Below are 14,037 nucleotides of genomic sequence, written 5' to 3' on the forward strand. Positions count from 1 at the left end.
AAGGGTCTTCCTAAGGCTCTTACTCACTCTGCTTGGTATGATCTTTCCTATCCCTCACCCTTCCTCTACTCATCTGTCTTCAGGTCACAGTTTAAACATAACTTAATCAGCTACATTTTCCTGGATGCTTCAGAGTAGCTAAAGTTCCTTGGTTTTGGTCCTGGTGAACACTTAAACCAGTAATTAGAATAATAAAAATTACTTGTCTACACATTTGTCAAATTTAGATCTCTTCTGCTGAACTTCAAGCTCCATGAAAGCAAGGAGCTCCTACTACCCAATAAAGCAAAGCTTTTCAGCCTTTATCCATTCTAGATTTGCTATAATTTTTCTAAAAGAGGTCTTGTTCTTCACCCTATTCCATAGCAATTATATCAATAACTGGGCCAAGGACTTAGATGGAAGTTTACCATGACTGCATTTTTAACAGCCCAGGTAATTTGGATGCATAGTATAATTTGCAACTATTGACTTGAGTGGTAATAAACTCTGCCTGTTCAAAATATATGTTCACTACTGGTCTAGGGTCCTTCATATAAGACCTCAGATTCTTACTATCGGGACTATTTCATTAGATTGGAAATAAAGAGGGTACTATGTCTATTAGGGCATTGCTAAAATGATTTAATACATCTTTCTTAGACATTACTAAGAAAGAAGGAGAGCTAACCTTCTTCCCTAGCCTTTAGCCATGGTCTCTTTGAAAGAACTTTTTTATTTGGTTAATTTTCACTTTGAGAGCAAGAAGAATCTATGAAAAAAATGAAAATTTGGACAGGTGAGTTTTTCTGAAGTAGAGGAAATAACTAAGGAACGTAGAAAGTGGAAAGTAGAGGCAATAACTAAGGAAGACTAACCCATGAGAAGACTCAGAAACTGGGGCAACCAGTTCTATGTTTCTAGAAATGGGGGTAGAAGCTAAGATCTACCAGTTTCTGACCCTGGTAGATCACCTTAACAGGATGCTTTGGTGAAGTATTTTGGTGGAGGGGAAAACATAGAGGGACCTGAAATGGGGGAAGAGGGCTTCTGAAGACTTTATTACTTGGAGTAAAGTAAGAAAAATGCAGAGAAAAGCCTTTCTTCTTCTAGAAGTAAGTAACATACATTTTGTCCTGGTGAATGACTAGAATCTGAACCACAGAGTGCAGCTTACTGTGAAGCTGGGGAAACCTGAGAGGGTGAAAAAAGATATTCTACAAGCACATGTTACATCCAGACCTGGCCCTCTTCGCAATGGGACCTTCTTTTACAGAAGAAAAGTAACATTCTCAAAATACCCAATGTAAAAAACACAAAACGTAAATCCAAATTCCAAATATATCTCTCAAAAGTAATTTTCTTAGCATGATATATGCCTGTAACTTGGTGAAGTAGTATTGTAAAGTGGTCTCAGTAGTAAAGTTGATTTTATTCAGGTTAGGAAAATGTACGTTTAGATATTCAATATGAAGGCTATTAACATTCAGGAATAGCATCTTGGCAAATTATGTAGAGAAATCTGGAAAATTGTCTGAAGTCATTAGCAAGCTAATCCTAACAACAAAAAAAATGCTGCAGGTTGACATAACAGAATCTACTACAAAACTTACGTAAATGTCTACTCTTACGAATGTTAAAGTTGAAAAACACAGTCATAACATATCCTGATTGATGTTCAAACTACTCGCACCAAGATGTTAGCCTTAAAAATTCCCATGGAAAAAATATTACTGATTTTTTTTTTTTTTACAGAGCATGGATGACTTCAGAATTTTAAAAAAAATGCATTTTATGTATCTGGTTTTACTGAACATAAATCTGACTCTGCAAGCTTCTTTTAAACCACGACAATGAAATCTCTGTATAAAGCTGGTGCAGCACACAAGTGCTACCCAAGGCTGGAGAATTCTTATGTTATATCTTCATTCTGTATACATGTTTTTTGAAGTGTGATGGATTCAAAATATATCACTATTCACTGCTATATTTACCATCTTCTTCAGTCAGCACACTTATAGGTGCACTCCGAACTCCTTCACCTTTGAGTGTACTAGCTGACACCTCAATTATGTACTGTGTATACTTCTTCAGTCCTAAATAGAAATAAAATAGATAAGACTTACAAAATGGCCCTTAATTATATGCAAGCAAGCTATGAAATGTCTCTTAACACTCTTTCAAAAGTAAAAACTAAATGAAAATGTAGTTCTTGGAACAGTAACTCCTATTATGCAGACAAAATATTAAAAAATGTAGAAAAAACTGACTTAGAGTAGTCTTTCACATGACCCGCCATAAGCTTCTAGTTTATTTACCAGAAGGCCAGAATTGTCACACCCTGTATGAAGCTAATCACACTCACCATTTCTAATATAACAACAAGCTAATATTTTGTGGCCACTCTGTCAATATAAATGTAAATATCCAATATTATATATATATTTACCTTTAATGTTCTGGGTCAAAGAGGTTGTATTTATAGTTCTTTCCTCGTTTCCATTACTTTTCTTGAGATAAATTGTGTATTTTTGTATAATTCCATTGGGACTATTTGGGGGAAGAAATGATAGCTCAATCTCTCCAGAGGAAATATTTTTGTAAGTAATATTTTCTGGTGCACTATCAGGCACTGAAAAAAACAAAAAGATACATGCATAAAACAATTCCACCCTAATAGTGCATTCTGCTGAAGTTTTCGCTCCAGTGGATAAGGATATGTATACATGAACATTCATTAGAGTGCGATTATAAGAAACATCTTAAATGCAGTAAAATATGGGTAAATTATAGCACTTACAACTGTTTAAGACAAATTTCATTTCAAAGAAAATTCATACTACAACTCTACAGAATAATGTTTATAGGATGATTTTTTTTTTTTTTTTTTTTTTTTTTTTGTTTGTTTGGTACGCGGGCCTCTCACTGCTGTGGCCTCTCCCTTTGCGGAGCACAGGCTCCGGATGCGCAGGCTCAGCGGCCATGGCTCATGGGCCCAGCCGCTCCGTGGCACGTGGGATCTTCCCGGACCGGGGCATGAACGCGTGTCCCCTGCATCGGCAGGTGGACTCTCAACCACTGCGCCACCAGGGAAGCCCTACAGGATGATGTTTTTATTAAAATACCTGAGACTATATTAAACTGTCTTACATTGCAGTACATGCAGATAAAGTGGTCCCTTGGTATCTGCAGTGAATTGGACCCTCACCCCCACGCCCTTCGTGGATACCAAAATTCAAGGATGCTCAAGTCTTATATAAAATGGCATGGTATTTGCATATAACCCATGGACATTCTCCTGTATACTTTAAATCATCTCTAGTTTACTTATAATACCTAATACAATATAAATGCTATGTAAATAATTGTAAACACAATGGAAATGTTATGTAAATAGTTGCCTGCCAGCATGCAGCAAATTTAAGTTTTGCTTTTGGAACTCGCTGCAATTTTTTTTCAAATATTTTCAATCCACAGTTGGTTGAATCTGTGGATACAGGGCCCACAGATACAAAGGGCTAACTGTACAAGAAGGAGGACTGAAAAACACTTAAAAATTGATTCTGCCTTTCATTAATAATGATAATAATACATAAATGATTAATAGATTAGTTTTGATATACAACAAGATCTATGACAAGACAAGGATCCTCTTCTAGATATAAGGCTGCATATAATAACCTGGTAACAAAACAGTCTACTAAGGATACAGGATATCAATAAATAAAACACTAGTTTTCTGTATCTATTAATGTTCTTATTATATTGAATGTAATGGTCACAAAATGGTTTTCTACATATATTCAAATACCAATACTACATGTGGGATTCCAATTCTGCCAAAATACTGGAATAGATAAACACTAAATTGAATGACTATTATAATTAAAAGAAGTAAAACTCTGTATAAAATTAACATTTTTCTTGTCACGTAAGGAATTGCAGAGCTGACAAGGGAGTTAGAAATTTCTGGTGGTCCAAAAACAAATGCAAAAAAACAAACAAAATAAAATCAAACAAACAAAAAACAAAGTAAAAACAAGAATCCTGAGATGGAAGCTGGTACTAAAGCCTGCTCTGCCTTGGAGGGTACTGGTCAATCCTGGTGACTTGGAGTTTCTGTATTAACAACTATGTAGAGTGCCAGAAAAAGAATATAAAACCTTGGGCCAGAAGAAGGATAAAGGATACCCCTGCATCAAGAATTAGAACCTCAAAAGAATGCAATTTCAACTAGGGCCATGATATTGGCCAACTCTAGGGGCACCTTGAATTCTTCTGCAGAGTACCACAGACCTCAATGTGAGTGGTAACTCCTAGGCTTGTGCAATGTGGTGTATTCATTCTCAAGGACTAGGGGGTGAGAAGTAAGCCCACCGTGCAAAAGAGGCCAGAAAAGTAACTTTTTTCCTCTTGCCACTCCTCTGGATGAAGAGGTGGAATAGAAAGAAAAATTACACATTTTTGGAACTGTAAGCCTATCCCTATGAGCATATGTAGCCTAAATCCATGCTACCCATATAGCCTGAAAAGACCTCTACTTCAGAATATAAATTAAAATGAATTTGAGTTGCCATTACTCAAAAGCAACTAGCAGAAGCAAACACACATTTTCTTGGAAGAAACTCAACTTCAACTCAGTCTACATAAATTTCCCACAGATGAGGTTTCAAGGAATATGAATTCACTGATAACAGTCACAAAACACACAGGCAAATCAGGCACCAATACTTAAAGCCAGCAAGGAAAAAGGAAAACACACACACACACACACACACACAGCAGTCAGACTTCAAAAGACTTTAGATACTGAAGTTATCAAAGAATAAAAATACAAACGTTTAATATATTTCAAGAAATCAAACATTTAAAAGTATGAGCAACGGATTCTTTAGATAATAATAAATAGTGTAAATAACCAAGCAGACTTGAAAGAGAACCAAATAGGACTTGTAGAATAGAAAAAAAATAAAATTAAAATTCTCTTGATGCACAGAAAAGCAGATTAGATATGGTGAAAATTTTAGCAAAAAAAATTTACAGTATTGAATAAATTATCAAAAAGTAACTCAGAGAAAGAAAACGTAGAGAATATAAAATGGCAGTTAAGAGACATAAAGGATATACTAAGGGGGTCTAAGAAAGTAGAGAAAATGAAGAAGAAGAAATATTTGAAGGGATAATGGCTGGGACTGATCAAAATTGTTGAAAGATATCAAGCTTCAGAACAAGGAATCCCAATAAATCTCAAGCAAAATTTTCTTTAAAAAATCATATTGGGGCTTCCCTGGTGGCGCAGTGGTTGAGAGTCCGCCTGCCGATGCAGGGGACACGGGTTCGTGCCCCGGTCCAGGAGGATCCCACATGCCGCAGAGCAGCTGGGCCCATGAGCCATGGCCGCTGAGCCTGCGCGTGCGGAGCCTGTGCTCTGCAACGGGAGAGGCCACAACAGTAAGAGGCCCGCGTACCACACACAAAATAAATCATATTTAGGGGCTTCCCTGGTGGTGCAGTGGTTAAGAATCCTCCTGCCAATGCAGGGGACACGGGTTCGAGTCCTGGTCCAGGAAGATTCCATGTGCCGCGAAGCAACTAAGCTCATGCACCACAACTACTAAGCCTGCGCTCTAGAGCTTGTAAGTCACAACTACTGGGCCCGCGTGCTACAACTATTGAAGCCCACGTGCCTAGAGCCTGTGCTCCGCAGCAAGAGAAGCCACCGCAATGAGAAGCCCACGCACTGCAACAAAGAGTAGCCCCAGCTCCCCACAACTAGAGAAAGCTCGCACGAAGATCCAATGCGGCCAAAAATAAATTAAATTTTAAAAACTCATATTTAGACACATCATTGTGAAAGTACATAATACCAAAGAAGAGAAGATCTTAACAGCACCAGGAAGAAAACAGATCATCTACATAGGAACGACGATTAGACAGAAAAGTGACCTCAGTTGAAAAAAGAATGGAATTCTAAACCCAGAAAAATTAACAAGAACAAAATAAAAGCCTATTCAGACAATCAAAAACAGAGAGAAAGCCATCAATGCAACCTCAACAGATGAAACTGTAAACAATGCACTTTAAGCAGAAAAATATTTGCTGGAGATGACAGACCACAGTTGGAAAGGTATTAGTTTAAAATTGCCTTCATAGAACAGTAACAATAATGACTAACTTGATGGTTAAACAACATAAACTAAATATGTGCATATTATTGCCATTATAGAGTCCCGATATAAGTCCTTTCCTTTCAAAAGAAAGAATAGAACCTTTTTTATTGGTAGTCTAAATACAATGGATATAAAAAATGCTACTAATAAATTTAGTAGAGAAAATTCAAAAGCCTTAAAAATGTAGAAACAGTACCCCCTCACCCCCACTGTTACCTGTTATGAAGTGCATTGCATCTAAAGCAGACTTAAGGGGAAAAACTGAGATAAGAATGTTGATATTTCTAAAATTTTGGGAAGAACCGTAATTCAATACATAACTTGATATAGCAATATATAGCAATATAATCCTACTATCCCTTCCCAAAGAGTCAAAATCTTCTCTACTATCTTTCCAAGCCAAATCATTAAATTGAGAAAAATCCTCAACAACTACTCTGAATGCTCTCTTAGCCTTCTGGCTCTAAGTGAAATCTTGGAACTGCTTGAGAACACTACAACTCAGCACTCTTGGGTAACAGATAGCTATTTGTTTTTCTCTCATCATTCTATAACCAGAGGGCCTGGAAGTCAAGTTTTTATGCTTTTCTTTGCCATATCCAGATCTATTCTTCTTCCTGAAAAACTTGAGGTGTTACCCCTCCTTTAAGACAATCACCTAGTGGTACTCTTCCACTTCTCCACACGTCTTAAAAAGTTTATCACCTGTATGACTGACTTCCTCTCTACCACTCTCAGAGATGTCAACATTGACGGAAATGATCTGTGCTATTCCGTGGACTCTGTATTCGTCGAGGTCCATAATTTCAATAATCTTTTCCTCCACCTCACTTTAACCACTAGTTTTCATGGCAACACCTGAGGGCTTGTCATTACCTATAACTGTCAGTATTCCTCTCTTTGGCAACCACCTATCTTTCCAGCTGACTGACCCTCGTATTGCCGATCCAACAAGTCTTTGACCCTCATCAAATCTTCACTGTCCATCACCTCCCTTATGTCCTCATCTCCCTACTTACTCAGGTCAGAGTCCACAGTCTATCACTAAAATCACTCCCTAGCAATCTCCAGAAACTCCTTTTTCTATCTTACTTTTCCTGCAAGATTCCAACTTAGGTTAAACTGAACTCAGGGCTAGTTCTACATCTGCAATATAACAGCTAAAAATGTCTGAATAAAATACCACTCCATGCTCACTAGCCTTACTTTAATTTATAACCTCAAATCTCAAATCAATCTTTTTCACTGCTTGGCAGCCTATCTATTTTTTAGTTAATTTAGTCTCCTCTGTTATGTATGTTTTCACCATATTCTCTCTCCACAAACATCCAATATCTCCTCTCCCTCCTTATTCGAAGCTGATAAACTTGCTTCTAATTTCATTGAGAAAATAAAAACCTTCAGAAGAGGACTACATACGTTCCTGCCACCCCTCTTCCTTTAACTGTCTTCTCTCCTTACTCCTTTCTAAAACCCAGTCCACTTCAGCACTAGATTCCACTCCGTCTACCTAGTCAGACCTTAGACTTGACATTCTTTCCTCTCTGTTGTATTTTTAGTTTTTCTCTCTTCACTGAATTCTTTCTATCATTGTATACATGTAAACACACATCAGCTATCGCACTTCCAAGCATTAGTAAAATAATCAAGATAAAACATCTGAACAAATAATGTACTCCTATTGGTAATTAGCAGCATTAACACATTACTGAGTTAGCACAGCTCTCAATTTCTCATGAAACAATATTGAAAAGTGGGATCTTGTTTTTTATAGTAAGAGTAGAGGGTGTATTTATTGTATTTAATAAGAACATTGAGCCCTGGGAACAAACAGATAGTTGCTCCTGAGCACATCCTGCTTCAAATGACACCTTGAGACTGCTTAAAATTACAGCTTCCTCTTTTTCAGAAAGAACTGAACTCAGTGGTCCAACTTAGCAAACATGATCTAGGAAAAGTCATTAATGTAGATTCCATTGCCTATGAAACACCCAGTAATTTATATTAACTTTAGGAGGGTGGAAATTCATTTTCTTTTACAGTGCTAATATAGCCCAGTAAGGGTTGGTATACTGTAAATTATTTGTTGAATATTTGTTGCAAGGATGAACTTCTCAGACCTCAGTTTTTCATTAGGAATGAAGATAATAATACCTTATTGCTTTATTCTGGAATTAAAAAGGCAATTTTTGTGAAAGCCGATAGAAGAGCCCACAATGGTATGTTGCAGGTACTTAAAATATGCTTCATTCCTTGACATGGTGTAAAATGAAACCAGGTAGAGTAAGATATTTTTCTCAAAAATACTTATTTTAAGTACAATACTTATAAAAGTAATGAAGCATGCCAATATATATATCAATTAAATTGCACTATAATGGATAACTTATAATAATAAAAAATGTTCTTTTCATTACACTCTTATTCCTGCCATTACAACTACTGTCGTCCTCTATGGTCAATCTTATTAATTTCTGTGACCAGTCTGAAGAGGATACTTTTGCTCAAAGGTAAGCCACTTTACTAGATTCCTAGTTCCTCAAGGTCAGGGACAAGGCCTCACCTATAGCATCTGTCTGAATCAGAAGAAATTGTTGATATTTGGCCAATTATGACATATAGGAATAGCAACTCCATATGGTTCAGCCAGTATCTAGGCAATAAATATTTATTTTTTACAATGCAGGGATCAAACAGTAACTTTACTGTTTGGCCTAAGAGTGATGCTGCAAAATATATGACTATAAACATAATACAAACAGTGCACTAAGATCATCAGGCAAATGTCTTGCTTTGTGCTATTTGCTCTTGCATCACTGAAACACAATTAATTCTTTGCTTGCGTTATTTCCTTTATATAGGACACATCCCCTGGCCACCCAACAACCTCTATAATGTCCATTCCACCGACTCCTTAAGACTCAGGTCAAATGCTACCTCCTCTGTAAGCCTTCTCCAGGCATGTCCTTTCTGTGCTCAGACTCTGCACCTCTGTCTATACACATACCTCAAGAATGTATATAGACTATAACAGCTTCATCAAAGAATATATTCCCAAAATAATCAAATTATTTTTATTTAAAATATATTTAAAGTAAACTTATTTTTCTCTATTTTTAAAAAGAGTTTATGTTATCCAACTTTGAGATAGCTTATGTACTGTGTTAACATAACTGATATTACAATTTCTAAATAAAAACAAGTTTAATTACCACAAAAAAAGAATGTAGGGACTTCCCTCGTGGGGCAGTGGTTAAGAATCTGCCTGCTGGGCTTCCCTGGTGGCACAGTGGTTGAGAGTCCGCCTGCCGATGCAGGGGACACGGGTTCGTGCCCCGATCCGGGAAGATCCCACATGCCGTGGAGCGGCTGGGCCCGTGAGCCATGGCCGTTAGGCCTGCACGTCTGGAGCCTGTGCTCCACAACGGGAGAGGCCCCAACAGTGAGAGGCCCACGTACCTCAAAAAAAAAAAAAGAAAGAAAAGAAAAATCTGCCTGCCAATGCAGGGGACACGCGTTTGAGCCCTGGTCCGGGAATATCCCACATGCCGTGGAGAAACTAAGCCTGTGCACCACAACTATTGAGCCTGCGCTCTAGAGCCCATGAGCCACAACTACTGAGCCCATGCGCTACAACTACTAAAGGCCGCGCGCCCAAAGCCTGTGCTCCACAACAAGAGAAGCCACTGCAATGAGAAGCCCACGCACCACAACAAAGAGTAGCCCCCGCTAGCCACAACTAGAGAAAGCCTGAACGCAGCAACAAAGACCCAACGCAGCCAAAAATAAATATATTTTTTAAAAAAGAATGTATGTAGATATATGTATGCGTCTATACACACACGTACATATATATGTATAGAATTTATATATATAGTCTCTATACATCTATATACATCTATCTATAGATATACACTTACATTCAGCTTTACATATATGTACATCTATACATATATATGTATAAATATAGATACATCTATATCTATAGGTAGATGTATATGGATGTATAGAGAATGTATACAGTTTATATATAGTATAGGAGTCTACTCTTATGAACGTGTCTCTGCTATTACCTAATTTGAAAGCAACCAAATTTATAGGTACACTGAAAAGACCTTTGATTTCTAAAGGTATTTCATTTGAAAAAAAAATCACTGATTTTTATTCTGGAGTTCCCTTATATGTAAATCAGACTTTAAAAATTTGCACAGCAAGTCTTTTCCCACACTTTACCAGAAAGAGCATATAAATTCCTGGATTATACAAAACAGAATGACAGACTTTAGGTTATGTAAAATATAAACAATAATCAGCCATGTTTACTTCCTTACTATGTATTAAACAAACAAAAACTTACCAGTCTCAGAAGTCCTTACAGAGAGTAAAGATAACTGATTGCCATGACCAAATCTGGTATATGACCTTACAGAAATGTTATAGAGGGTGTAAGGTTTTAAGTCTCTTAAAATTATGCTTGTTGCTGAGGTGTTCTTCATGAATAAGGTATCTATATTTTTATAAAGCACTTCATAAGCAACAATAATCCCATTGGGTTTCTCAGGTGGTGACCACTTCAAACTTATTTCACTAGCAGTAACATCAATAACTTCAACATCTTGAGGTGATGATTCTGGTTCTGGGGGGAAAAAAACAAAACTTTAAATACATGTATTTTTTCATGCTTATTACTTCAGACACTAAAAGCAGCATGAGGTAGATGGCAATAAGCATGCAACACCATTTGCTTCTTTTTATTAAAACTGCACCCGATACTCTTACCATCTTCTGGAGTTCTCACAAAGATGTCATTTGCTTCGGACAAAGAACTTTCTCCAACACTGGTTGAGGCAGCCACTCTCATTTTATATTTTGTATATTTCTTTAACCCTATAAGGACAACAGGCAAGTTGTTTAAAGTCCTTAAAATAATTTTCTTGTATTAGTGCCATTTAACACAGGACTAGTGAAAATAACTTCTTTGGGAGACTGGTTCTCTAAATCAGCCTCCTTATAATCCCAATGTCCCAAACTTCCTTGGGATGAGAGCCTTTCCATCTTGATGACGTTTTAGTTTTTTCCTAAAATATTAAGGCGATCATCTGAGGCTGAAGAAATCATTTTTGGCACCCTGCAAGGAGTACAGTTGATTTGGCACAAACACCATGTCAGCTCAATTACTTCAGCTGATTGGCACATACAATCAATCAAGCCATCAATACTGAGTTATATTGATGTACCAGGCATAAAATCCCTGGTTAAGAGTATATTCTTAGGATACCTGTTATCTGATGACTTTATTTGCAGACAACTATAGTTAAAGAAAAACACATCTAATCAAGTAATTTCTGCAAGTATTTTTCAAGATATCCATGGGAGCATAGCACAACAAAATCTGGAATGATGCAACACGTGCTCTGCTGTGTTTAACGGCATAGAGAGATGTGTATTTTCCATCAGGAAAAGAATGTCGAAACAAAACTTTGTTCTACCTGTTATGAGAAAGCTGTTATCTATAGTAGTCATCTGGAATGCTCTGTTCGTATCCAGTTCCATTGCATAAATTGTATAATGAGTTATTTTTCCATTAGGATATTCTGGAGGATCCCAATATAACAAAATAGATGAAGAACTAATATTTTTATACTTTATAACTTGAATGGAGCTTGGCACTTGAGAAGAAGAGTGAACAATTAATATGAATGAAAAGAAAAGTATTACAGTGTACAAGAGCAATATTTGCAGGTAATTATTTCAAAGGAAACACATTCTTACCTTGCTCACGTGTCCTAACATTGAGAACCGTTGGTGGTCCTTCTCCCATGATGGTGAAAGCAGATACACTAATCCTGTGCTCAGTGAAAGGTACAAGTCTCCTGATAACGTAAGACAGCTGTTCCGCTGCAATGTCAGCGATATAGTGATTCCTTGAAGCTCCTATTTGAAATCAGTTTTTAAAAAATGTTTGGCTTTGTGATCAAGATCATTCTTGCTCACACAGTGAAATTTTAAACCCAATTTCACATTATTCATTAATCTCTCCATGTAATCCTTTATATGAAAGGTAGATATATAATTAATAATAAATATGCCAAATATACCCCAACAATATATATAAATAGTTTGTGATCACAATATAGTTTTGCTAGTTGTTATACACTATCCTGGAACAAGAGATGAGTGTTTTGAGAAAATATAACTTTCTAAAAAAGACAGGCTAGGAGTTTTTTCTGAAAAGACCATTAGGCAATAATATCAATGCTGCGTTACAATTTGAAAATCATAGAAATAAGGTTTTATTTGGACTCAAAATTCGCCACACATTTGCTAAATCCATTAGTGATTTAAAGCAAGCATGCTTATAAAACTGCCACATAAATATGTCTGGACAAGGATTTCAGAAAATGTTAGTTTTTTAGAACTTGCGCTTACAATGTTAATTAGCATTTAGGCCAAACAAAGTATTTGAGGAAACATCTACATCAGAAATCATGGGCCTCTAATTTTTAGTGTCTTCTAAAAATTAAGTCTTCTTTGCTCAGGAAAAACAGATCAAAGAATGAAATAAACATATATTAAATGCAATGTGATACTTCTGCCTAATTCCATCATCAATAAAATAATATAACACTTTTAATTTGGAACGGAACAAATCAGAGAAAAAGCAGTAAGAAAAAAATTTTTTTCTCACTTAGAGAGAGATTTTTTCTCATTTTAGAAAAACCAGAGAGATAATTTAGATTTGTGTCTTCTAACCAAGTATTTTTAATTCGCTATATATGACATTCTCTTTTTAGAGACAGTAAGATCCACTGACCCTGAAGAGCAAGTGTATACACTAATGACATCACCACATCATTGGGGTCACCTACACCTGTTTATCACCCCATGCACTAGAGTTGTAACTTTCTGACCTATTTACCTTCAGTGACATTTGAAAACCTATTAGTCAAAAACTGCAGAGTGTGAGGCCTGTAAATGATTTGAAGATATGTTAATCCCTTCCCATCACACCTGCTTTGGCAACTGTAATAACTGATTGTCTATGCAGCTTGGCTAGAGACTCTAGGGTGCTACTTTCTCTCCAAGGAAGGTCAGATGGGTTAGGAGGGGCCAGCTCCTGCCTGTGTGGCATTTCCATTTGCTGTATGAGGTTATCCGACAGTTAAAGAAGAAAAAATCTGACTCCAGCCCATGGACCATTAATAATTGGGTTGAACTCCCAGCTAAGGTTCATATCTGTGCTAGCTAGTACTGGTGGTTTAAATACATTTCACAGAACAACAACAAAAGAAATGTACCTACCAACTGCTGAAGGCTGGTCTTCAGCTCTACTCCTCACAGGAAAGTTATGATGTGGATGACTGCTATACATAACTGAAGCAATCGAGTACAGGTCAGAAGACATCTCTGCTGAACCCTCAAATAATCCTGCCATTGACTCTACTATGTTCACAGTTTCTGGAGCCATGGGGCCTTTTATATACTGCAATTGAAAACAGATATTTACAAAGACTGCTCGTGACAGTTATGTTAATAATGGCTTCATTCAAGGACTAGTTTCAAAAACTAGTAATTCTGGAATCACGGTTTTTTAAAAAATAATATTATTTCCATGACTGCTGTCTCTTTCACATTCCAAGATTTCACTCTGAAGCTACTAAAATCCTGCATCACTGTACCGATTGTGATCAATTCCATATCTTAAGAGACCAATACTGTATTGTGGGGAAAAGGAGATAATTCCTTTCTGACTTAAGTTAGCTTCCTTATGGTAAAATTAGACATCCTCATGCAAAGCTTTCAGGACTAAAATATTTTAACTGCTCACCCCCCAAAAATAAGTGTTCTAGGCTTACTGCTTCATTAATATGTGTTTTGCTTTGCCATC

The 14,037-nt window shown here is 36.7% G+C and overlaps 1 protein-coding gene across 6 annotated transcripts in view; it reads right to left on the reverse strand.

The window, feature by feature from the left end:
- PTPRQ (protein tyrosine phosphatase receptor type Q) overlaps positions 1–14,037 on the reverse strand; it is a 205,234-nt gene that overhangs the window by 155,495 nt on the left and 35,702 nt on the right. For all 6 annotated transcript variants that reach the window (XM_024737186.1, XM_024737185.1, XM_024737184.1 and 3 more), the window contains exons 12-18: positions 13,452–13,632; positions 11,922–12,083; positions 11,639–11,818; positions 10,929–11,036; positions 10,507–10,785; positions 2,429–2,611; positions 1,974–2,075 (exon numbers count right to left, since the gene is read on the reverse strand). In XM_024737186.1, the coding sequence (XP_024592954.1) occupies positions 1,974–2,075; positions 2,429–2,611; positions 10,507–10,785; positions 10,929–11,036; positions 11,639–11,818; positions 11,922–12,083; positions 13,452–13,632 (1,195 nt within the window). The remainder of the gene's footprint in view (positions 1–1,973; positions 2,076–2,428; positions 2,612–10,506; positions 10,786–10,928; positions 11,037–11,638; positions 11,819–11,921; positions 12,084–13,451; positions 13,633–14,037) is intronic.

The sequence above is a fragment of the Neophocaena asiaeorientalis genome, unplaced genomic scaffold, assembly GCF_003031525.2.
Source record: "Neophocaena asiaeorientalis asiaeorientalis breed wild unplaced genomic scaffold, Neophocaena_asiaeorientalis_V1.1 scaffold134, whole genome shotgun sequence".
In the NCBI taxonomy this organism is placed as follows: domain Eukaryota; kingdom Metazoa; phylum Chordata; class Mammalia; order Artiodactyla; family Phocoenidae; genus Neophocaena; species Neophocaena asiaeorientalis.